At 50.4% G+C, this 23,584-nt stretch overlaps 10 protein-coding genes across 10 annotated transcripts; 5 read left to right on the top strand and 5 right to left on the bottom strand.

Moving 5' to 3' along the window:
* Positions 1-308: 308 nt before the first annotated feature.
* On the top strand, positions 309-2,067 carry N7506_009946 (putative beta-galactosidase; the record flags this gene model as incomplete). Its single annotated transcript, XM_056959239.1, has 2 exons — positions 309-621; positions 683-2,067. The coding sequence occupies 2 exons, from the start codon at positions 309-311 to the stop codon at positions 2,065-2,067; spliced, it is 1,698 nt and encodes a 565-aa protein (XP_056808629.1).
* A 2,440-nt stretch (positions 2,068-4,507) lies between these two features.
* Positions 4,508-5,870, top strand: N7506_009945 (uncharacterized protein; the record flags this gene model as incomplete). Its single annotated transcript, XM_056959238.1, has 2 exons — positions 4,508-5,149; positions 5,184-5,870. The coding sequence occupies 2 exons, from the start codon at positions 4,508-4,510 to the stop codon at positions 5,868-5,870; spliced, it is 1,329 nt and encodes a 442-aa protein (XP_056808628.1).
* Positions 5,871-8,557: 2,687 nt separating this feature from the next.
* On the bottom strand, positions 8,558-8,764 carry N7506_009944 (uncharacterized protein; the record flags this gene model as incomplete). Its single annotated transcript, XM_056959237.1, has 1 exon — positions 8,558-8,764. One exon carries the CDS (start codon positions 8,762-8,764, stop codon positions 8,558-8,560), a length of 207 nt encoding a protein of 68 aa, XP_056808627.1.
* A 95-nt stretch (positions 8,765-8,859) lies between these two features.
* On the top strand, positions 8,860-13,374 carry N7506_009943 (putative UDP-glucose:glycoprotein glucosyltransferase; the record flags this gene model as incomplete). Its single annotated transcript, XM_056959236.1, has 3 exons — positions 8,860-9,008; positions 9,066-9,419; positions 9,471-13,374. 3 exons carry the CDS (start codon positions 8,860-8,862, stop codon positions 13,372-13,374), a joined length of 4,407 nt encoding a protein of 1,468 aa, XP_056808626.1.
* A 112-nt stretch (positions 13,375-13,486) lies between these two features.
* N7506_009942 (MYB DNA-binding domain protein) lies at positions 13,487-15,589 on the bottom strand (the record flags this gene model as incomplete). Its single annotated transcript, XM_056959235.1, has 2 exons — positions 13,487-15,471; positions 15,526-15,589. 2 exons carry the CDS (start codon positions 15,587-15,589, stop codon positions 13,487-13,489), a joined length of 2,049 nt encoding a protein of 682 aa, XP_056808625.1.
* A 445-nt stretch (positions 15,590-16,034) lies between these two features.
* Positions 16,035-16,862, bottom strand: N7506_009941 (exosome non-catalytic core subunit RRP40; the record flags this gene model as incomplete). The annotated part of the gene is made up of 1 exon (XM_056959234.1): positions 16,035-16,862. One exon carries the CDS (start codon positions 16,860-16,862, stop codon positions 16,035-16,037), a length of 828 nt encoding a protein of 275 aa, XP_056808624.1.
* Positions 16,863-17,312: 450 nt separating this feature from the next.
* Positions 17,313-18,879, bottom strand: N7506_009940 (NADH:flavin oxidoreductase/NADH oxidase; the record flags this gene model as incomplete). Its single annotated transcript, XM_056959233.1, has 6 exons — positions 17,313-17,897; positions 17,954-18,106; positions 18,172-18,204; positions 18,255-18,572; positions 18,624-18,755; positions 18,811-18,879. The coding sequence occupies 6 exons, from the start codon at positions 18,877-18,879 to the stop codon at positions 17,313-17,315; spliced, it is 1,290 nt and encodes a 429-aa protein (XP_056808623.1).
* A 534-nt stretch (positions 18,880-19,413) lies between these two features.
* N7506_009939 (uncharacterized protein) lies at positions 19,414-20,417 on the top strand (the record flags this gene model as incomplete). Its single annotated transcript, XM_056959232.1, has 2 exons — positions 19,414-19,674; positions 19,734-20,417. The coding sequence occupies 2 exons, from the start codon at positions 19,414-19,416 to the stop codon at positions 20,415-20,417; spliced, it is 945 nt and encodes a 314-aa protein (XP_056808622.1).
* A 671-nt stretch (positions 20,418-21,088) lies between these two features.
* On the bottom strand, positions 21,089-22,005 carry N7506_009938 (uncharacterized protein; the record flags this gene model as incomplete). The annotated part of the gene is made up of 3 exons (XM_056959231.1): positions 21,089-21,284; positions 21,360-21,592; positions 21,652-22,005. 3 exons carry the CDS (start codon positions 22,003-22,005, stop codon positions 21,089-21,091), a joined length of 783 nt encoding a protein of 260 aa, XP_056808621.1.
* Positions 22,006-22,838: 833 nt separating this feature from the next.
* Positions 22,839-23,381, top strand: N7506_009937 (2,4'-dihydroxyacetophenone dioxygenase family protein; the record flags this gene model as incomplete). Its single annotated transcript, XM_056959230.1, has 1 exon — positions 22,839-23,381. One exon carries the CDS (start codon positions 22,839-22,841, stop codon positions 23,379-23,381), a length of 543 nt encoding a protein of 180 aa, XP_056808620.1.
* Between the last annotated feature and the right edge of the window lie 203 nt (positions 23,382-23,584).

The raw sequence follows: 23,584 nt of genomic DNA, 5'->3' as shown, positions 1-23,584 counted from the left end.
CGGGATTTCAGCCAATGACCAACTTTGATTCCCGCAACACCTCCCATTCCGGATCAACATGCAAGGTTCTCGAATGCGGGGATACTGGACCACAACACATGATGTTGCGGTATATCGGCCCAATCAACCAGCATCAAAGCCGCTCAGCTGCTGTCTGACGTCTGCGACCATCCACCGGGTAAATCACCGCGGTACAAGATGATGTGGTGCAATGGAGTTGAGGGGTAGACCGATAGGTATAAGAGAGGGTTGGTTAGTTTGATCAGAATCAGAACAATCTCTTCGTCTCATCGCCACAACCTCTCATCATGCTTGTTTCTACTCAAATACCGCATCTCCGGAAGACGGATACTGGCCAGCAACTCGTCGTGAATGGCCAACCCTTTCTTTCACTAGCTGCCGAGCTACAAAACTCGTCTCTCACTTCTGCTGAGTATATGGACACAGCATGGCAGAAGCTTGTTGATACCAATATCAACACTGTCCTGGGGTGCGTTACTTGGGAGGATATTGAGCCGGTTGAAGACCAGTTCAACTTCTCCGAGCTGGACAAGGTCATCCTAGGAGCCAGAAAACATGGATTGCATTTGGTCTTGTTGTGGTTTGGCTCTTTCAAGAACGGTATCTACCTATCCAATCAAGGCTGAATATCGTGTGAATAATACTGACTCCTTTGTTCCAGGAATCTCTACATACGTGCCACCGTGGGTCAAGACGAACACCAAGCGATTCCCAAGGGCAAAACTACGCAAAGCTGGTGGCTTACTGCAGACGGGAGATGTCCTGTCTATCTTCCATGAGGCAGGATGTCAAGCTGATGCCAAAGCCTTTTCCACGCTGCTGAGCCACATCAAAGACCTCGACGAAGCTCACTCCACTGTCATCATGGTCCAGGTTGAGAACGAGACAGGGCTGCTGGGCGACTCCCGCGATGGGTCAGCATCAGCTGAGAAGCACTTCAACGAGCCTGTCCCAGAGGATCTAGTGCAATTCCTAGCCCAAGACTGGGAAGCACTGCACGTTGATCTTAAATCGAACCTTGACCACTTCAAAACCCAGGATAGTCCTCGCGGGACCTGGGAGCAAGTCTTCGGCAAGAACCCACACACAGACGAGCTGTTCATGGCCTACCACTACGCCCGCTACCTGAACAAGGTAGCCAGCGCCGGCAAGGAAGCATACCCTATCCCACTGTACACGAATGTCTGGCAGAACTACGTCGGCGACGACGGCGACAATGACTTCCCTGTCGTTGTCGGAGGCGGCGGCGCACCAGGAGACTATCCCTCCGGCGGCGGCACGAGCAACGTCCTCGACATCTGGCAACAGTTCGCCCCTTCGCTGGACTTCATCGCACCAGACGTATATCTAAACGACTACGCCAGCTCCTGCCGCAAATACCGACACCGCAACCAGCCGCTGTTCATCCCCGAGCAGCGACGCGACGAGTATGGCGCCCGACGCATCTGGACCGCCTACGGCTCCTACCAAGCAATCGGAGTATCGCCCTTCGGAATCGACACGTTGGAACCCGACACAAACCCGTTCACGCGGCACTACGGGCTTCTGAACTCTGTGTCGCGGATCGTACTCGACGCACAGACGCGCCCGAACGCATCTGTCGGGTTCTTCTTCGACGAGCTCGCAGCCGACGGATCGGACTCCTGCAAGCCTGTTGTCAAACACTGGGGTGGTTATGAGATCACGATTGAGCGGTGCTTTGTGTTTGGTAAGGCGGGGCCGGGTGCTGGCATGGTTATTCACCTCGGTGGGCCTCGGTTCCTTTTGATCGGATGGGGGTTCCAGGTCCGAGCGCGGTCGCTATCGAGCAGCAGTACGTTTACCGGGTTCCTGCGGTTCGAGGAGCAGACGGTGAGTGACAAAGAGAGTGGGGAGTTGAGGACGTTGCGGGTTCTGAATGGGGATGAGACGAGGAGTGGGATCTTCGCGATGATGCCGAATGAGGATCCGGACTACGGTGGTTTCCCGATCTGTGTTACTATCCCTGCACGCACTATGATTGCCAAATTGGAGGTTTACTCCGTCGAGGCGGCGGATGATGTATAAAGGGGTTTCACGTTACTCGACAATCGACAGTCGACAATCGCTACGGAGATGAATTGAGCTCGAGTTGGTCAGGGGTGTCATTACATGTAGATCTGATATGAGAATTATTGTCGTCATTACCGAGGCCCCATGGTCCAACCGTTCGTATGGAGTACTTGTACCTTGTCGTTCAAAAGTACGGAGTACATATTGGAACACTCACATGGTTTGTTTGAAGCATGCACGTTTGCTGTCGTTCTTATGGTCTTTGGTATTTTTGTCGATCGCATCTATCAACTTTTTTTACCGAGTACTCCGTAAGTACTCCGTAGTACGTTTGGAATTAAGCAAACAAGAATTCCATAGAGATCAATCCAATCTGTATCATCGGGAATTCCATTCCAATGTTCTCTTACCCCATGTAGATCGCGAGAGCGTGCCCGGCGTTCACCCGAGTCGGCGGTAGCTGGGAAGATACCCATCTGGGAAGGTGGCCGTGTTTTGTATGATGAAATGATCGCCGTAAGCTTCAAGCGATCTGGCTACATTTCCCCTGAGGCTGATTGGTGAAGCAAACAAAGACGTGGACGATCATTGCATCTGGACTTCGGGGAACAGCTGAACGCCGATCGGGGTTGATTGACACCATACCGGTTTGGGAAGGTCAAGGGGTCCCGGAAGTTGGGCGACATGTCGATCCACGGGGCACATTTTGCGTCAAAGAAAAGTACCGGATGAGTGCATAACTGGCCATGACAGGTCATCAGGCAACCTAGCTCTGGAGAATAAGCAGTTTTCATTGTTTGCATTATCCTGGACTGTTATCATCCAAGTTGGCCTCAGGCAATAACGCACAGGACACAATCTCAACCATGGATCGGGTCTCCGATTCCGGTTGTTTATTGATCGCGCTCAGTTCGCTCAGTTCGCTCAGTTCGCGCAGTCCTTCTTTTTGATTCTGATACATATGGAGGGTTCAAAGTTTGCTCGGCTGTTTGCCTGGAGTATGCGCCCGTGGGGATGTGTGTGTACTTATGTGCTCAATTATGTCCTGTGACAGATCGACTGCGGTCCCGACATAACGGTGGTTTCATGGAGGCGTTGCGTGGTAGCTCCACCGGGGCACACTTGAAGCGAGTCGTAACCCTGGAATTACATCTAAGAATATCATCAATTAATGAGCCAATTGTGGCAGTTGATACCTCAAAATAGACAGGTTCGTGGCAATGTTCAACATATCGCACGCAGTTGCAGGGGGGCAAATTCTAGATAGTGCGTGGCCACTTTGACCATGATTGAGCCACAATTATCAGAAACTGCACTGCACGAGACAAGCTGAGCCCATCTGAGCCGAAGGACGGAGTACTCCGTACTTGTAGATCCCTACAGCACACATTGTACATTTTACTCATAACTGTAGTGTGTGTGGCAAGGGGCGTGAGTTACATCGCACATTAACTTCACACAGATGAATTTGACAGGACGAAAAAATCTGTTAGGTTCAACGGCCACCCCAATTCCCGGTCAAAATGTTTCCGCACTAAAGTCGGCTTGAATGCAAGGCAGCTCCCAAGCCGGAAAGGTACGGATCAGAGCCCAATCATAAAACTTCGGGCTAGACTGTTTTACCTTAGAACCTCCCCGAATAGGCAAGGCGCGATGTAAAGTGCAGAGTAGCGCAGCCCGGAATCACGGGAAACCAACGGCTGTCGCCTCTGAGGCACGCCAATGGGGATGTGTAGAATCGGAACTAATGACATCGCCTCCCATCGGGTCGGTACAGGTGGAGACGGGCCTTAAAAAGCAGAATCCATGGATCTGGACTCGGTGGTCTTAATGGTGGCCTTTTTTTTAATTTAATTTAATTATTATTCCCCCAAAAATCGAAATAAAATAAAATAAAAAGGACAAAAAGAAAAAAAAGAAAGACACAAAAAGAGATTAAGTCGCGTCCCCACTGTTCGATTTGGTCCAGGCTTTGGGGAAACCGTCGCGCCTTTTTGTATGGACCGTTTCCCCCTCAGTTGATTCATTTTCAACACACTTGACTCCTCGACTCCTCCTCTTCTCAACTCTCCTTTTTCCCCAACCCCCATTTCACATTCGTTACAAGTAGGTTTTAAGACCTGTCTCACGTTTCACTCGGAAGTGCCCTTCCGCCTTTGGGATCATTTTGCATACATCAGATCTGGCGTGCAGGAGATCGCAGAGATCCTGCATCGTGATTGGACCCCCGTGTCAAGGGATATCTACGGAAAGCTACTCGCCAGCCGCGAAAGCTTTATTTTCTTTGCTGTCTCAGCTCTGCCCTTCAGCCAACCACAGTGGCCCCTTGGAGTGTTTCTGACCCCCGCCTCCCACAAGGTCTGGCATAACTACCATCATTTGGACACTCTTTCCACCTCATCCGTTCGACTCTCTCTTCTCTCTTTCACTCTCATCTTTCATTCCCGATCATAGCATGTCTCAACACGAAGCCCTCGAGGCCCCTGATGGTTCCGCATTGACATGGATCTTTGATCACTGCTTGCGTTACGCCGACTCGTACGAGATCTCACTTCGTGCCGCATACGAACTCAACTGCAACCCCACCAAGAACCTGGCCGCCATGGGTTCCTCGGCGTTTGCCCGCTCCCGTTCTCCTTCTTTGTTCTCCCGCAATTCCTCTTTCTCCAAAAACACCAAGTCCACTCGCTCGTCCGGCTCATCCTACGACGCTGGCTATGACACCAACGCCGAATTCCGCGCTTGTCTCACCCGCACTGTATCGGAGCTGCCTTCCCAGCCCTGTTCGCTCCCACCCAGCTTTATTATCTCTTTTGTCCGCCGTTGTTTCTGTCTGGAGCTCCACAATGTCGACTTTGCTCAGGCCTTGACCTCTCTCGATTACTTGAAGGATCTCCAGGGCCGCTGGAAGAAAGAGATCGACTCCGCCTTCCGTCGACTCAACGTGACCGCCCGGGATGCCCGGGATCCCCAGCACTCCGAGGTTGCTCGCAAGTACCCCGGTGTCATGGAATGGTATGCCGAAATCAGCCAGAAGGCTCGTATGATTGATTTCATGTACACCCAGATCTACGTCGGCATGCGCCGCTGGATCCTGGTCAATGAGATGATGCTCGAGCCTTTTAACAAAGCAAACTGCCTTGCTCTTCTCAACACTCTGCTGCCCCCCCGTTCGCTACGACAGCCCCACCCCCACCCAGCAACTGGCACCCAAGATCCTCGAGAACCACCGCGACGCCTTCTTCAAGTTTATTACCACCTACGAGGCCAACCCTGGAATCCTGGAGCCTGTCATGACCCAGGGCGCCCGTCCTGGCGAGGAAAACGGATGGCCCGCTCTCTACGACACCTTCGACCGATACCTCAACGCCGTCTTGGAGATGATCGACGAGTGTGCGCTGATCAACGAGCCTGCTCAGGTTAATAAGTCCGGACATTCGCGCCGCACCGACTCCGGCATCAGCTTCGGTCCCCGTCCTCCCTCCCGCCCCACTACCTCCCACTCCTCAGACACCGAGAAGCCCCTTCCCGAGTTCCCTGCCCCCAGCGATGGCGCCAGCAAGCATGGCTCCGTGCTCGAGCGATTCGCTTACTCCATCTCATCCTGGGGCAAGAACGGCAAGAAGGCCCGCAACCTGCGCAAGATGCAATCCTGCAAGGAGCTTAAGCCCGAGAAAGCCAAGGTCGTGACCGACTTCTCCAAGATGTCCTTTGACCTGACCGAGCAGAAGCGCCGCCGTCTGATCGACGAGGCCATCGCTCGCAAAGCTGTCGAGGAAGCCGAGGCGGATGCAAAGACCATTGGTCAGGCCATCTAAAAAACAACCACACCCAAAAAACCCACCAACACTGCCAACAAAAAAAACCAGGCAGACTCCTCGCGTTCCCCCCTTGAATACCTCACACCCGACATTTTTTTTTATCCCTCACTTTTATCTCTCGCCGCAGTCGCCACCTCTGCGAGCCCGATTTCCCTATGAGCTTTTGCTCCCGACCAACGTCCAGGCCTCACACCAGAGCCAGCCGGACTGCATATATGTGATTTACCTTGATTGCTTTGCAACAAGCGGCGTTCGAAACAAAAAGGAAGCATCTGGGGGAGTTTCACTTACGAATAATGTCTTCATGATAGCGTCCACTCAGCTGGAACTGATTTTTCAAAACTATTCTTATCTTTTTTTTATCTTTACACATGGAGCTGGAGCGGACGGATCAAATTATCTTTACCATTATCTTTATCCATCAGGCAGGATCTCAAAATTCCAAATTATCATTACTTCACATCTTGTGCAAGAGTAGTCATCCATTAGTCCAAGAAACATGCTACCTTTTGACATCGCCCTGGCAGCCATCCTTCTCGAATCCGAGGACTTTCCCCGCATAAGATCTCATCAAACATGGCCATTACTCTGACGATATTGTGTCTCCTCAGCCTCATAGGGATGAATGGGTACGAAGCACGACGTAAATCTGACTTTAGTTGATTGACCGTAGACCTTGATCGGTGTGACAAGAAGCGCGTCAAGAAGCGGGAATCATCCGATTGCTCAAATGTGGGGGAGTGGGTACTGCAACGTCAGCCTATACCTTCATTACTAAGAATAGCATTGAATCGACAGAGTGGATTAAGCTGGTGACGAGGTACGATATAATAAGATGGAACGTAGAGATGGGGAAATGGGTCTTTGTTGCTCGCTTAAACTGGGGCGATTGAACCGTTTTGGCCCGTGAGTATTGGAGATTGGAGTATGAGTGGGTTTGGTCACGAATAAACTAGGTGTTCATGATTGGTACAGTAGTCTTGGGAACTTGCTTTGACATCTGCCATATCTATGAAATCAGGGTAATCATGCCGACTATACTAGGTCCTCGGGTTCTTGTTTTTGTTAAGGGTAGAACGCATTAGATGTCTATTAATGCCAGTTGATATGGCCTCAGAGCTAGGCTAGATCCATCTGTTGTAAATTTCTTTAGAGCTTTCTTTGTACTTCTGATTGGATTGTTTGGATATCACACCTACCACGTCTTTAGAGGTGGTATCAAAATCAGAGGAGTCTCGTGCGAGCATGCTCTCAATGCAAAGGGCTAAATCTTATGTGCACGGAAACTAGCTCCTCCGTCATAGAGCCCCAGGAAACTGTTTCCCAATGCTAGAAGGTAGATGTTGAGCAGATACTGAGCTTAGAACGCGTTGAAGAGAAGATGTAGAGCTTGAAACGCGTCAGAAACTGGCTATAGAGCTGGTTGGTGTCTCTACAAGACAAGTAGCGTCTTGGTGTGTTAGGATGTTGTCCCCATCATGTTTGAGTATCAGTCCATTTGAACAGAAGGCAAATGTCCAAGCCACTTGAACAACCTACTCAATGCCTCATGATATTCCTTTTCTGATCAAATGGTCAGATGAACAAGCGCGGAATCTAGATTTGATCCGTATTCGGGACTTGATACTCAGATCTCGGGCACCCAAACGAGGTCGAAAGTGACAAAGATGAAAGTACATATGCCCAGTGTAGGCGCCACCTTTCCAAGGTTCGTAGAACTGCTATCAACAACCATATCTAATCGCCGGTATCTGAACACGCCGTCACCCGTAGCCACCCACCGATGCCATTGCTCTGTTTACCTTCCTCTTGGTTCCTCCACCTTTCATCCACCACCTTTGCCCATCTTGGAATACCCATTCACAGCCCATGCGATACTAGACCACAGCTGGTATGAAATGAATTGTCACGTCAATGATTTGACGATTTAAATACTGATTTTCTTTTTATAGCTTCTCATCGGGCTCCTAGTATCCGCATCACGTCCGGCGTCAACAAACGTCTGGTATACCAGCACGTATTTCAAACTTCTCGTCACGAACACCCATCACGAGAAAATGTGAGTCTTCCTACGACCAACAACCTACTTTGCACTAGCCAGAGTAACTAATTAAAAATAGGTCTCGTCCATACGCGGGCCACGGTAATCAGTACTTTGTCTCGGCGGAGCCAACTTATCCCCCGCCAGCCCATGTACGCTCAAACGCACGTGTGGTACAATGGATGGACGTGGAAGAGGATGACCACCTGGAGCCAATCATCACTTGGGAGAATGCGAGAGCTCAATGGCGAATGGGTAATAAGAAGCGGGTGATGAGGTACTGTGGCATTTATTTGGCCGGCACGTTTGGACTTGGAGCAGTCCTTGGACTCATCATTACTGGCGTTTGTATCCGGCTTCGAAGTCATGTCTAAGCATAAGGCTTTGATGGAGCCTTGACATACTTATATGTCGGCAATTGGCAATTTTACGGAGTATCATCTGATCATCAGTCTTTCCTTGCTTCCAAGCTTCCTCTCGCTGAACAAACAGGTGTAACTAATCTACGGCTTTCCAAGCGCTAGACACACTGCTCAGTCTGTGTGACTCACAGGCCTCATATGAAATCTCAGATTTTCGCAGTCGCACCTGTCTGTGGGGAACTTTCGTTCGAGATGCTAGCTGATGTTAGGGCTTTTGTGATTCAGGCGCCAAGGTGTCTATTACGCACACGCTGCGCGAGTTGCCGCTGCGCTTGCCGTAGCAGCTGCGATAAGAGCCCTGGAGCATCCTCGCGATAAGGGAACCCAGAGGTGTCCAGATCAGCCGATTCAGCCTCATTTCCATCACGGTCTTTATTGAGCGAGCTTTGGCTCATTTGGCCTGTGATGCTTACTGTCTCAATGTACATGTTTACCGACTAGACACCACCGACCGAAATATCCCACCGCCCATACTCCCACTCCAAACAAAGCAACACACGACTGTTGCACGCTGCATTACGCAATGCGATCGTCTTCGGAGCCTCGCATCTCCTGGCGGTGGTATGCTGCCATTGCAGCTCTGCTACCGGGATGTCTTGTCAATTCCAGCCCGTCTGTGAACGTGGCACTTCAAGCCTCCTTTGACTCGGCCCCATACCTCGTCGAGCTCTTGTAGGCCGCAACATTGATGATACTGGCATTGTTCCGTGGCTGATCACATCAATTTAGGGAATCGGCTGCCGAAGAGAACTCTACATCCTACTTCCCATTGCTAGATCGCATTGCCGACGGTGTATTTGAGGAACTCACGACCGAGAAGGAATTATATGACCGCTTCTTGACAGTCGTCCAGGATGATGGACATCTGCGAAGTCCTGAGAGCCTATCTTCATTCAAGCTGTCGCTTTCGCTCCGATCTTCGGCTCCTCGAATCGAGGCTCACTACCAATTCTATAACACGTCTGTCCAGCAGTCGTTGATGGTTGCCCAGGATGCAGTCTGTCCTGTCTGGGTACACTTGGAGGACAAGCAGTATTGCTCTTCCGCAATGGAGCGTGCGCAGCAAGATGTACAGGGAGATTTGTGGGTTCAAATACGGCTATTAACTGCACATTGGTAGCTGACATTACTCAGAGATCCTCGAGAATTACCCTTTGACCGCGTGCTTGGCGACATATCGCTTCCCCCGGCTGTTTTATATGCAGACGTTGCCTCGCCGACTTTTAAAGATTTCCACGAAACACTGAGCAACATGGCCAAGCAGGGACAGATCTCATATCGCGTGCGGTACCGGCCTCCTCAGCATTGGATCTCTCGTCCTTTGTTTGTGTCTGGATACGGAGTAGAGCTTGCTCTGAAGAAGACAGATTACATTGTGATTGACGATCGAGATGCCGAGAAGCTTGAAGAAGAAGGCGCCAAGAGTCACAATGACCAAGAGGAACTCAAGGATGAGGCTCCGGATGACCTCCGGCCTCTTTCTGCCTCAGAAGTCATCCACCTGGGGTTGAAATCCGCTGCGTACGTCATGGACAGCGCTAATCCTCTGGACACGTTGATCAAGATGTCACAAGATTTCCCTAAATATTCTTCTGTCGTAGCTTCCCATGACCACTCTGGGGAACTGGCTCAAGAGATCCGTCATAACCGGGTGAAGATGCTCCCGGGTGGCTATAACGCTATGTGGATCAATGGCGTCCAGATGGACTCGCAGCAGATCGATGCCTTCTCTCTCCTTGAGCATCTGCGCCGCGAGAGGAAGTTGATTGAGAAGTTCCGCGGCTTGGGTCTCTCTGCTGATGATGCTGTGAAGCTGCTGTCCCATCGCCTCCTCACCGAGGCCCAGGCCGGTGGCGATGAGCAACGTTATGATTACCGGGATGACTTGGAAGACAACCAGGTCATCATGTGGATGAATGATCTGGAGAAGGATTCCAGGTACGAGAACTGGCCCAGCAACCTTGAATCGTACATCTCTAGCGGTCACCCTGGACAGCTGCCTCCTGTGAGACGAGATCTGCACAACGTCATTCTGCCGGTGGATCTTTCTAGCCCAGAGGACATGATGCTCGTGGCTGGTAACATTCAGATGTTCATCAAACGAGGAATACCCGTGAGATTCGGTCTGGTTCCAACTACATCATCCCCCGAGTCGATTGCACAGCTGAAGGTGGCACACTATCTCTTCAGTGGCTTCGGTCTGGAGTCTCTCGCACAATACTTTGAGCAATTCGCTTCAAGTGGAAAGCGTGGGTTCCCAGACAAGTCATCTTTCCAGTCTGCAACCAAGGACCGTGCCATCCCCGATGATTTCGCTTCATTGTCTTTTGACCAAGTACTGAAGAGCGAGAAGTACAATGCTTTGGTGCCTCAAACCACTGCCTACCAGCGCCGACTGAGTCTCAATGGAGAGGTACCTCAGCTCTTGGTGAATGGTATCCCTGTGCCCCGCGAAGGCAATTGGATGCAGGGATTGAGTATGCAGATCAGTAGAGACCTGAAGTTGATCCAGCAGGGCATTGTTGAGGGAATTCTCGAGGAAGATTCTTACCTTCCGGACTTCTTCCTGGCCAGTGCATTTGAGAAACGCAACACCTTCCTCATGCCTGAAGACCCAAAGAGTGTCCAGATTGTGGACATTGCCAACATTCTCAACAAAGATGTCCTGGACAAGATTCCTCGTCTTTCTTCGAGTAGCAGTGCCACCGAGAGCGTTCACATGGTCATTGTGGGTGACTTTGAGTCAGAGGAGGGGTTGAACTTGCTCACCGAAGCCATAGCTCTTCAGAAGGAGCGAGCTGAGGTCGAGATACTTGTGCTGCACAACCCAACATCAGACGACGAGGCTGTTCCAAAGAGATTGATCGCCATATCCGATGCCATTGCAAAGGGTGGCAGCGTAGAGGAGGCCTTGTCATCTGAGACTGATTCTAAATCTCAGGTCGAGTTTGAAGAGTTGCTTGCTCTACATCAGCGCGTGACCAAAGAACTTGGATTCGTGCCTGGCACAGAAGGTCTTGTTGTCAATGGACGACTGGTGGGCCCCATCGAAAAGACAGATGCCCTCAGTGTCAACGAGTTGCGCCAATTGATCGACTATGAGCGGGCCAAACGCCTCGACGTTGTTGCACTTGCTGTCATTCAACTTGGCTTTGATACCAAGGTATCAAGCCCACTCGACTTCGCCAAGTTAACCTCGCTCGTTGCTCTTTCTACAATCTCTGATGTCCCCGAGGGTATCTTCGAGAACACCCCTGACTTCAGAATGGATGTGTCCCAAAAGTGGCGGACTAAGCTTTCCGTCATCACTCTCTCCAACTCTGAAGACCCCGCGATTAACGTCGCCGTTTCCCTCGACCCTGCATCTGAGGTTGCTCAGCGATGGCTTCCAATCCTCAAGGTTCTTTCTGAACTGTCTGGTGTTCAGTTGAAGATTTTCTTGAACCCCAAGGAGGAGATGAAGGAACTCCCCGTCAAGCGATTCTATCGCTATGTGCTGGACTCGGAGCCTTTGTTCACAGAGGATGGAGCTGTGGCCCGGCCCCAAGCGTCCTTTACCGGCGTGCCAGTCGAGGCACTGTTGACTTTGGGCATGGATGTACCCTCGGCTTGGCTTGTAGCACCGAAGGATTCTGTCTACGATTTGGACAACGTCAAGCTGAGCTCGGTCAAGGCTGGTGGCAACGTCGATGCCATCTACGCACTGGAGCATATCCTCATCGAGGGCCACTCTCGTGATCTCACCACAAAGACTCCACCAAGAGGCGTCCAACTCACCCTGGGCACCGAAGCCAGCCACTACTTCGCGGATACTATCATCATGGCCAACCTGGGATACTTCCAATTCAAGGCCCAGCCAGGACTCTGGCAGATCAACCTGAAGCCCGGCCGCAGCGAGAAGCTGTTCAACATTGACAGTGTGGGCGCTTTGGGATACCGCCCCCAGGCCGGTGACCAGAACAACGAAGTTGCTCTGCTATCTTTCCATGGCCGGACCTTGTTCCCACGCCTGTCACGCAAACCAGGCTACGAGGAAGAAGATGTCTTGGAGACGGGTATCCAGCCCGGCTCCGCGACTGACTATCTCGCCAAGGGGCTCAGCTTCGCTTCGGGCGTTCTCTCCAGCGTTGGTGTCAACTCCAAGTCTGGGGGTGAACAACACGCGGATATCAACATCTTCTCAGTGGCAAGCGGGCACCTTTATGAGCGCATGCTCAACATCATGATGGTCTCAGTGATGCGCCATACCAAGCACAGCGTCAAATTCTGGTTCATCGAGCAATTCCTTTCTCCCTCTTTCCGTGCCTTCCTCCCCTCCCTGGCTCAGGAATACGGCTTCTCCTATGAGATGGTAACCTACAAATGGCCTCACTGGCTCCGAGCCCAGAAGGAGAAGCAGCGGGAGATCTGGGGCTATAAGATGCTCTTCCTAGATGTGCTTTTCCCCCTTTCTCTCGACAAAGTCATCTTCGTCGACGCGGACCAGATCGTCCGTACAGACATGCACGATCTCGTCACTCACGATTTGCAAGAAGCGCCTTACGGCTTTACCCCGATGGGCGACTCCCGCGCCGAGATGGAGGGCTTCCGCTTCTGGAAGCAAGGCTACTGGTCCAACTTCCTTCGCGGCAGACCCTATCACATCTCGGCTCTGTACGTTGTCGACCTAAAGCGCTTCCGCGCTCTTGCCGCTGGTGACCGTCTCCGTGGACAGTACCAGATGCTCTCGTCGGACCCCAACAGTCTCAGCAATCTGGATCAAGATCTGCCCAACCACATGCAGCACCATATCCCCATCCACAGTCTACCGCAGGAGTGGCTTTGGTGCGAGACCTGGTGTGCCGATGAGGACTTGAGCAAGGCCAAGACTATTGATCTCTGTAACAACCCTCTTACAAAGGAACCCAAGCTGGAGCGGGCAAGGAGGCAAGTTCCTGAATGGACGGTCTACGATGACGAGATTGCGGCTTTGGCTAGTCGGGTCGCTGGTGAACAGGCTGAGTTCGTGCAGACCGAGGATAGAAAGGATGAACTTTAGTTTTACATCAGTGGTGTTTTTAGATTGAATATATTCATTTCTCACGCTTCTCGTCGCTTCGATGGGTATCACAACAGCAAAAAGCTCGAGAAAAATTTTAACCGAAAAGTAATCAGAGTTCCTCAGAGTCGTACTCGTGTTTTATGTCCATGTCACTATCTCCCTCACTCTCTGATGACTTGTCATCGTCGCTCGCTTCGGCCGCGAGTACTTTATTCGGTGGAGATTGAGAGGGAGGTGACTCAGAGCGCGGAGGCTCTTCAATTGGCTGAGGGCTTTCGCCACGGGGCTCGTTGGCGATTTCAGCCTTTTTCAGAGCCTTTCTGGCCCGCTTTCGCGGCGGCTCGGGACTTTGTGAGGGCGCATCGAAGATGTCCTCCTGCGGCCTCTGCTTTTTGGCCTTCTTCGGCCGCTTTGGTTCTTCGGGGGAGGCTTCTCTTGGCCGAGCCTCGACCACGGCCTCGGCGATAATCCTGGCCTGCTGCTCCTTCTCTCGCAGTGCCTTCTGCTCCCGTTTGCGCTCTGCCTTGGTTTGCTTGGATGGCGGTGGCAGCTCGGGCTCGTCATCATCGGATTGCGCCCCGTTTTCGAGCTGAGGAGGAGGAAGCTCGGTGGCAGCTGCATCGGAGCTCTTGCGCTTGTTGGACTTTTTAGACTTGGACTTCTTGGGCTCCTTTGGAGTGGCCTGTGGCTCTGGCAAGTTATCGGCCTCTGGTTCAAGGCGTGGTTCGGGTTGTGGTTCAGGTTCAGGCTGAGAGTTGGCAATCTCAGGTCCGCCGTTTGATTTTGGGTCTTCATTCACTTCGTCATCACCTTCGTCGTTGGACTCATCTTCAACGAACTCGGCACTCTTGATGGCACTAGACCTCGCTTTCCAAGCGGCGGCTTTCTTGGAAGACGAGGCGTAATCAAACACGGCATCCGGCATACCATTGGCTCGCAAATTCTTGACGTGCTTGACAATCTTTCGCCACTTGTCGGCGCACTGCTGTCGAGATCGCTTGTGGCCCATTGCCTTACTGATATTTCCCCAGATGATAGTTTGCTCGTCAAGATCGTACAGGTCTTTTCCTGCTTTCCCTCCAAGGAGAGGTTTCATGCTGGCCCAGCAAGCTTCCATGGCCTCTAAGAAAACATTGAACTCTTCTTCATCCCAGGCACCTTGGTTCATGGTGCCCTTGTGCTCGAGTTTGTTCTTCCAACGCTGGGTGACATCGTCGTCACTTCGGCCAAGTAATCTGCCAATGAAAGTCCACTTGGGACCGTGCTTGGTGTAAAGATCAATCAGTTCATCGTCCTGCTCCTCTGACCAATCGTGTGCCTTCTGCGTCGAGGCCTGGAAATGCCGGCGCATAAAGCGGTAAACGGATCTGCGGTCACGGTCGGGAACCAGGCCATAGATGTCGTTCCAGAAATCAGCCTTCTTGACTACATTCTCAGAGACAGGGAAGTCTCCACTGCCTCGATCCGAGTGTTGGATCATTTCGTCAAAGACAGATCCGGAGATGCCGTGCATAGTACAGAAGTTAATTTTGAAGTTCTCAATCTTCTCTACCTCTTGCGGTGTGTAGAATCCGATTTTCAAGGAGTCCTTTGCTCTTGTCCGCGAGCCTCGAATGCTCTTGGGCCTGCCGCCGGGCGTAAGACTGCCCTCGGGGATGGGTGTGGCCGGGACCGAATTGGGGCCAGCCCTCGGAGTTTTAGGTGTCGACTTGACAGAAGGAGTTGTGGGTGTTTTCGCGTGCTTCTTCTGCTTGCGGGCCTGCACCGCTTCGGGGCGCGGAGACTTTGACGGTGAAGGCTGGCTTGGAGTCGGAGCAACCTCTGTCGGCTTTGCGATAGGAGTTTCAGCGGCGACAGGAGTGTCGACATTTGCTTCATCCGTTTCTTCCTCGACATGTTTGTCGGATTTCGGCTTCTTCTTGGACTTCTTTTGGCGCTGCGGCTCGGACTCGCGCTTGCGCTTCGCGGGTTTTGACGCGCCGGAGACTGTCACGGGGCCATTGAGTTCCGGAATTGCCTGCGACGGGGAGGCGGCGTTGGGAAGATCTGGGGATTTCTTTCCTTGCGTTTTGGTGGTAGTTGGGGTTTCAGGGACTTGGAGATTCGAGAGTTAGTTTCAAATTTTGGTGCCAATTCCAACACACCTACCTGAAGTTTGAGAATTTTCGACGCCATTTGCAGCGCCCTCTGGCTGAGATGATGCGTTACCCATTTTTTGGGATTTCCGTAGAGGAGGGCGAGGCATTCTGAGAATAATTGAGTGTGACAGGTAGATATTTGGAGGCCGATCAAATTTCGTAGACAGTAATCAGACCGCCTTGGCAACCGCCCGCGTCCCGAACTAGTAGTCGCAGTGGACCATGGAGATAACAGTGATGGCAATGATGACGATGATGGTGATACAATGGCAGTGATAATAATCGGAGAAGAATGGATTGCTCTATGCTCTAGATAAGGTTGTCGGTATTAATTTATGCAGGACTCGAGAAGTTTGATCAACTGCACTGTTGCGATTGCGAGGGTCTTTCAGCACACAATGGAATTACATTCATGATTGCATTAATAGTGTACATGCTGATATAAAACGCAAGGCATAACGTTCAGACATAGGTCGTTTGAGTAACACTCTTGGACCGTCCTGGACCGTTTGACCGTCATTACGATACAAGCTTCATATCCCGCAGGACTTTCGTCACCAGTTTCTTCTGATCATGAGGATGGAGGTTCTGCTGATCAGTCTCCTGCAAACAGCGCCCAATGGCAATAGTGACCTTGATAGCACTCTCGCCAGCATTGGAACAATCCACCCAGACCTTTCCATTTCGTCCCACAGCAAGTTCAAATCCTCCTAAGCTCTCCAACTTTCTCCCGAGTTCAGAGAGAACTACCAGCCCTTCAACCGGTTCAGTGTTATCAGCTGAAGCAGAGCTTGCGCGAATGAGGCGAGCAGCCATGCCAGTCGAGACATCGAAGACCATTCCTCCAACCAACGGACCTAATCCTCCGTCGGCCTTTCCAGTTGCGGGGTTGACACAGGTGAGTTCAACTTCGGCGCCGGCACCGACTCCCACGGATTGGACCCGAGCATATACTAGCTCGCCTTGCTTCAACATTGGCCTCGTCTTTTTTGTTGCGCCCTCAAAGGATAGTTGGCCCAGTAAAGCGTGTGCTGTGTTGGGTGTGACTATGCAGTGGAAGAAATCGATGCTAGAATGGTGGATTTGGGCAATAATGAGGTCGTTGGCAGTGGGGACATATCGGCGGTTCGGAAAAGAAAGAAGTGAGACTGTGTTTCTCTTCGCATCGGTGGTCAAAAGACCTGCTTGTGTCGCTGTCACAACATGTTTGGAATCACCAGCTGTTGACGAAGGCTGTGAGAGGAGGCGAAGGCCAGGGCCCAGTCGCAAAGGATTATTAGACTTGGTGGTGGGAAGATGATCCCGAGGGACCTCGTCACTGGGTAATAAGACGACCGGTGCGCTCATGGTATTGGGGTGCAGCTTTGGTGGTAGAGGGAAAAAAGAAGCTGTTAACACAAGGTCGTGGGCTATGGTTTCAAATGTAGAGATCGATAAATCGTTCCAAAGATTGTCAAGAAGAAAACCGCATTTCTTATCGGCACGTGACATGCATCAGATCCACGGATAGTGTTGGTTTGTGACATGTGACCTCGGGATTGACTGTCCAAATTGTACAAATATTGATTTCGGTGTTGTACCCAATATCACCTACAGTGCTCTCATAGTCAGGGAAGTGTTATTCTAAAAAAGAATCCCTGATCTTTCGGCGTGGAAGTGGCGGGAGTTGAATTCTTGAAATCCTTGGCATTGGTGTGAGCTGTCTTGCCCTTCTAACCCTTCATTCTATTCATGACAGATCAATCATCTATCTACAAAGCACAGATGCATACAGATGCAATCCCGTGACACATGGCTTCACTTTCGACGACGTCCAGCAAAGCCCCAATGTATCTGATTTGCTGACTTGACGTCGACATCAAGCTCATCCGCAAACTGCCAGACCAGGCCGGGGTTCTTCTGGAACAGTCGTCCAACCAAGACCATATCAAGGCCACTGCTCAACAGGTCATTTGCCTGAGTACCGGAGGTAATCGCCCCAACAGTTCCCACGAGAAGTCGGTTGCCAAGGGCTTCCTTCACTTTGAGAGCAGCCGGAGCCTGGTACCCAGGTCCACCGATAATCTTCTGTCGTGGGTCATTCCCTCCACTGGAAACATCGAGAACATCCACTCCTCGACTTGCTAGCACTTCAGCCAACCGAATAGTCTCATCGACATTCCAGCTAGGCTCACTCTCGAGGTGCTCCAGCCACTCGGTTCCGCTGACACGGAAGAAAAGAGGCATACCTTCGGGCATGCTCTGCCGAGAGACATCCACAATTTGTAGTGCAAACCGAATTCGATTCTGGAAGGAGCCTCCGTAATCATCGGTGCGTTGGTTGGATACCGGCGAGAGGAATTCGTGGATCAGGTATCCGTGAGCGCCGTGGATCTCGATGGCCTGTGATTATCTGCGGTCAGTAAGAATCTCACGTCCACGGGCATCGGGAAACGCACATCAAAGCCTGCCCGTACGGCTCTTTCGGTTGCTTTGCCCCATGCCTCCACCAACGATTGGATCTCGCCATGACTCATCTCCCGTGGAATCACGTTCTTGTCCTTGTAAGCGATAGCGCTAGGAGCGGACACATCGTCTGGCCAGCCGTGGCGCTGTTGAGAAACATCAGTCAACTTCTTGAAGACAGCAAACAAAACTTCAGAAATAGATTTCATACCGGTGCAAAACCTTCGTTCTCGAAGCCATTGACCTTCATAAATTAGTCAGACCTGATCTTCTGGGTTGAAGAAGACAACATACAGATTTCATGGAAGCGGCAGGGCCACGGGCCATACTCAACCAGGGTGCGACAGTGCTTGCTTTGCGCCCGGCATGTGCCAGCTGAATGCCAATACGCTGGCCCTGGCCATGCGCAAACTCCACTATCCTTCGCAGTGGCTCAATTTGGGATTCTTTCCAGAGCCCGGAGTCCTCTGGAGTGATGCGGCCATTGGGTGTGACCGCAGTAGCCTCCACAAATGATAGCCCTGGTCCGCGCGAGATGATACCACCAAGATGAGCGAAATGCCAATCATTGTGATGCCCATCTTCAGCAGAATACTGGCAGAGAGGGGAAAGCTTTGATCATTAGTCAATTTCAAAAGTCACAGCCGTCGAGACGCAACTTACGAGAATGCGATTGTGCAGTTCAAGTCCTCTTATCCGTAATGGTGCAAACAGCTTTGGCAAACCCTGGTTACCTTCGTCTGGGGAAACAGCTGTGCCAGCAGGTGGCTCTTGCTTCGGTGTGAAATAAGAGACCTAGTACAAGTCAGCGTTATGTTGGTAGACATATTGAGATCCGACTGTTACTAACCCCAGTGGCTGGCTCATTGGGGATCTCGATAATGGCACTTTCGTCAACGTTTGCGTAGCGGGAAGGCATATTGAATCGGAACAAGGAAATTGGAGCAATCAACGATGTTGTGCTCTCTCGTTTTGCAATTTAGCTAGGTACACCGTTATATGTCCCAAGTAGATATAATTTTAACTAATCTCGATGCATTTATAATCCGGTGCTGATATCAATCAAAATGCTCGTTTTCAAGAAGCTTGTTTGGTTCGCCACTTTTTTTACTTCGATGTCCGAGTCCGAGTCCACCGGAGTCGGATCTCTCAAACATCACCTGGTACAATAATGATTGGTCCGCGCTACAGTGGACTGTGGAAACTTTGTACAGTGGAGCAACTTTAGAATGGTCTCAATGATATCATGCACATCGGTATGAAGCATTGACTAATCAGTTGATTTCCATCGGAAAAGATGCGGATCTCATGTATAGAACTCACCGAGAGGCCACTTCTAATTCATCCGCACCGGGGACTTTCAAAGCTTCAGCCTGAATGTTCTGACTATATAATAGAATCAGCGTAAGCTCCATTTGATTCTCTCTTTCAGCAAACCATCATTGATTCAGACATGGCACCCAAACTTGGCATATTCCCGGCATCTGGAGGCCTTGGAGGCAGTACCCTGAGCCACCTTCTTGGGCTAGTCCCACCCAACGAAGTGGTACTTGTCGCTCGCAGCCCAGAGAAACTCAACAAAGAGGAAGCTACTGGAGCCATTGTTCGCAAAGCCGATTACGACAATGCTCAGACACTTGATCACTCGTTTGACGGAATTTCCTCTCTGAACTTGATCTCCTATGCCAGTATTCAGAACGAGCATCGATTCACGGTAAGTTTTACATTCCAATTCTGTTACTTTGGTACCTGGGTACTAATTAGATTCCATAGGTACACAGATCCGCGATTGATGCGGCTCGAAAGAGTGGCGTTAAGCACATCTTTTACTCATCTCTTGCGTTTGCTGGTGATGGAAATCTCGAAACCAAGGCCCAGGTCATGCTTGCCCACCTTGCCACGGAGAAATATCTGGCCCAGTTACATGACAAGGACCCGCAGTTCACGTATACTGTCGTTCGCCAAGGACTGTATTCGGAGTCCTTCCCACTCTATACTGCCTTCTTCGATCTGAAAGCTCCTTCCAGCGAAATTTGTATCCCTCACGACGGCTCGGCTCCTGGCCTTGCATGGGCTAAGCAAGACGAGCTGGGCGAAGCAACCGCAAACCTCATTGCACAGCACGCCCAAGATCCCGCTGCTTTCCCTTATTTAAACAAGACCATCCTTCTCTCGGGCCCTCGTGCTTGGTCTCTCAATGAAACAGCAGATGTATTCAGCCGCGTGCTGGATAAGTCAGTCAAGGTCCGCCAGGTACACGTGGATGAGTATGTCAAACAGCCACAGGTCCAAAATGGTCTCACATACGGTGGTGGCAATTGGGCACCTCTCTGGGCGACTGCTTTCGATGGGATCCGCGATGGCGAGTGTGCAGCAGTCACCCCAAATTTGGCTCAGTTACTTGGTCGTGAACCTGAGGATTTTGAAACAACCATCAGGAACATGATTTCTGCTTAAGAGGGGATGAAAGAGTTTCAAGGCATCCTGGCCTACATGCCTGAATGTGGGGGGGATTCCTTTAGAAGTAAAAAAACAAGCTTAAATTGATACTGCGTTCGAATTCCATTATGAAAATCCGAAAAAGGTCTATGTCAATGACCACAACCATATCCATGGATATAGCTTGTAGCCTATGAAGATAATATCATATATACTACACACAAGAAAGCTCTGGAGGTCTCGAAAGAAACAACCTTGGAAGGAAAGAAAGAAAGAAAGAAAGACAGAAAGAAAGAAAGAAAGCCAATGGAACGATTCGAAGAGATCAAACAACAATCAGAGGATGGTAGAGTCAAGAAGTGGCAACTTTTAGCTGCTTTGAAATCGCGTTGATACAAACTCCACGAGATGATCAAATCAATCACTATTGCCCGCTATTCTCATGCTTATTCTGTACACATTCCCACATTATAACACATAAAAAAGTCTTGGACCTGCGATTTTGTAGTTAGAAAACACTGCCCACAGTATAATGAAAGCAGATTTGCTCGGAATTTTGCAAGTTTTTTTGCGGTATACAACTGAAGTTGGGGACGGAACCACAGGGTGCCATGGCCAAGTTTCTGGATTTGTGCTGGATCATTCCAAAATTTCTGTCTAGTACCCTTATTGAAGAGAATGATACTTTGTCAGACTGCGAGCATTCCACCGTCCACTATCAGACTTGAACCGGTGACGAAGTTGCTGCCCTCACTGGCAAGGAAGATGACAGCTCCCCTCAGGTCTTCAGGGGTTCCCCAACGGCCAGCTGGTGTTCCCTTCAAAATGAAGTCATTGTAAACTGGGTCATTCTCTAGCTGTGTTGTTAAAGGCGTACTGATGTATCTGTTCCAAATTTAGCCTTTGTTTGAAATGCACCGACAACATTGGAAGAAGATTGCAAAAGAATCACAAACTTACCCTGGGCAGATGCAGTTGACTTGAATGTTGTGAGGGGCTAGTTCATTGCTGAAAGACTTGGTCATTTGTATGACTCCACCCTTGGAGCTTGCATAGGCAGAAACATTGTACATCCCCCGGTATGAAGTTACCGAACCAATGTTGATGATCTTCCCAGGAAGCTGAAGCTGAAGCAGCTTCTTTGCAAATTCTTGTGCGGCTATATAAGTAGCCTTGAGATTGACAGATAGAATCTGAAGTATTTGTCAGTGCTTGCCCGTATGGGAGAATAAAACCCACTCATTGTCCATACAAGGTCTAGATCATCATCAGTGACTTCTGTGATTGGCCCTCTTCTATTGACACCGGCACAGTTCACGAGAACGGAAGGCCTGATTCCTGCTAGCCAAATACTTTGAAAGGTTGAACGGATTGAAGATGGATCGGTCAGATTGCACTCAAAAGCCCAAAACCTTCGGCCAATCTCTGAGATAGATCTGGATAAGCTTTCGCTGTGGGCATCATTGGGAATCTGAATAGAGACAATGTCTGCACCTGCAACTGCGAGAGATTTGCACAAGGTCTGACCAATGCCACCTGTAGCTCCCGTGCATATAACTGTCTTCCCTTGTAGCGAGAATAGTTTCTCGGTGGGCAAGTGATGCATGTTGTAAGAAAAGAGGTTTGAAGATACACCGAAGATCGAATGACAGTATGGATAGTTTGAAAAAAATTAGGAGTAAGTGAGATATGTTCTTTAGACAGTAGCAGGGCAATCTTATTTATTGCTGAATACAGTCTAACAGTCTGCATCGAATAGTAGACTCCGCCGGACTTCCGTTTGCCTAGCTTGAGCTATTGCTTCACCCCTGATAGGGTAGCAATTCACAATATGAAAACATTCCTACCCCGGTGGATAACCAACGGAAACTTCTCTCGTGCAAGGATGGGGAGGCAGAGGGGGCAGAGTAGAAAGGGCGACAGAGGCCATCTAGTTCGTTAACTAACTCGTTAGGGCATCTCTGCCTAAGATATCAGGTACCAACGAGACATATTTAGCGAGAAGAACGTGAAATTTCGGGGAAATTTGGGCTTGAAAACTCAATCCAATGACCAGTGCGCAACGATGAAACAACACAATACCTGTAGCGTGGCTTTGTCACGGAATTCTGCTCACCTGTGCTAGCACCAAGACAACCGGATGTCCACCGGACTCGGAATGGCTAAAGTGGAACCCTGGACTTCCACTCCGTACAGACCACCGGAGTAAAAGGCCCGAGAAACCATCCAGTGTACCTCCACTTACCACACACACGTTTGGTTTGCAATATACCTTCTACCTGATTGGCGCAATGTGGCATCTGATCCGACACTATGGTAGAGTATATAAGAGACCGTGTTGGCAGAGAGGTAATTACCTATTCTCGTGCTCACAAATCTATTTTGGAATCGCAAGATACTCTTCTCTATTTCATCACCCTCCTCGGTATAAAACTCACAATGACTTCTGCCTCAGTCGATTCTCGACCGAAAGGCGAGGCTATCCCCTACCAGGGAAAGCCTCTACCCAACGTTCCTGAAGATCTCGTGGTCCCTAACATTCTCAATCTGGACTTCGACGAGAGACTCTGGGTTCCCCAAGGCCCAGATGTCTGGTTTCGACCCATTCTTTTCAATGTCACACAAGGTTATTTTGTCAACCTCCTCCGCGTGCGTCGTTCCGGTATCTTGTCCCGCCACCGTCACTCGGGGCCTGTTCATGCCACAGTTCTGCGCGGGAAATGGCATTATCTTGAGCACGATTGGTGGGCAACTGAAGGGAGCCATGCATTTGAGCCCCCAGGGGACATCCATACGCTCGAAGTACCAGACGGCGTGGAAGAAATGATCACTTTGTTCCACGTCACTGGAGCGTATATCTACGTCGACCCTATGGGTGTTCCTTTGGGGGTGGAGGATGTTTTCTCAAAGCTAGCCAGCGCAAAAGCCCATTACGAGGAGGTTGGGTTTGGTGCTGATTTTGTGGACCAGTTCATTCGTTGAATCCGTATCTCCAAGGGCATTCCGCCTTTGGCCTTTCGTTGTCGTTTAGTCAAACTTTCTCTGGCATCCATGAACACCATTGCCCTGTGTTGAAAGTTATTGATCTCGGGAAATTCATTGGGCTTCATTGGGTTTCATTAGTGTTAGTCTTCCAATTTCCGCAAGATATGTGGCCCAACTATCAAATCATCGAATATGATTTT

The sequence above is a fragment of the Penicillium brevicompactum genome (genome assembly GCF_028827555.1).
Source record: "Penicillium brevicompactum strain IBT 35665 chromosome Unknown utg000006l_segment0_segment0, whole genome shotgun sequence".
NCBI classification, from domain to species: domain Eukaryota; kingdom Fungi; phylum Ascomycota; class Eurotiomycetes; order Eurotiales; family Aspergillaceae; genus Penicillium; species Penicillium brevicompactum.
The sequence above is the reverse complement of the archived record's forward strand: the minus strand, read 5'-3'. Positions and strand labels throughout refer to the sequence as shown.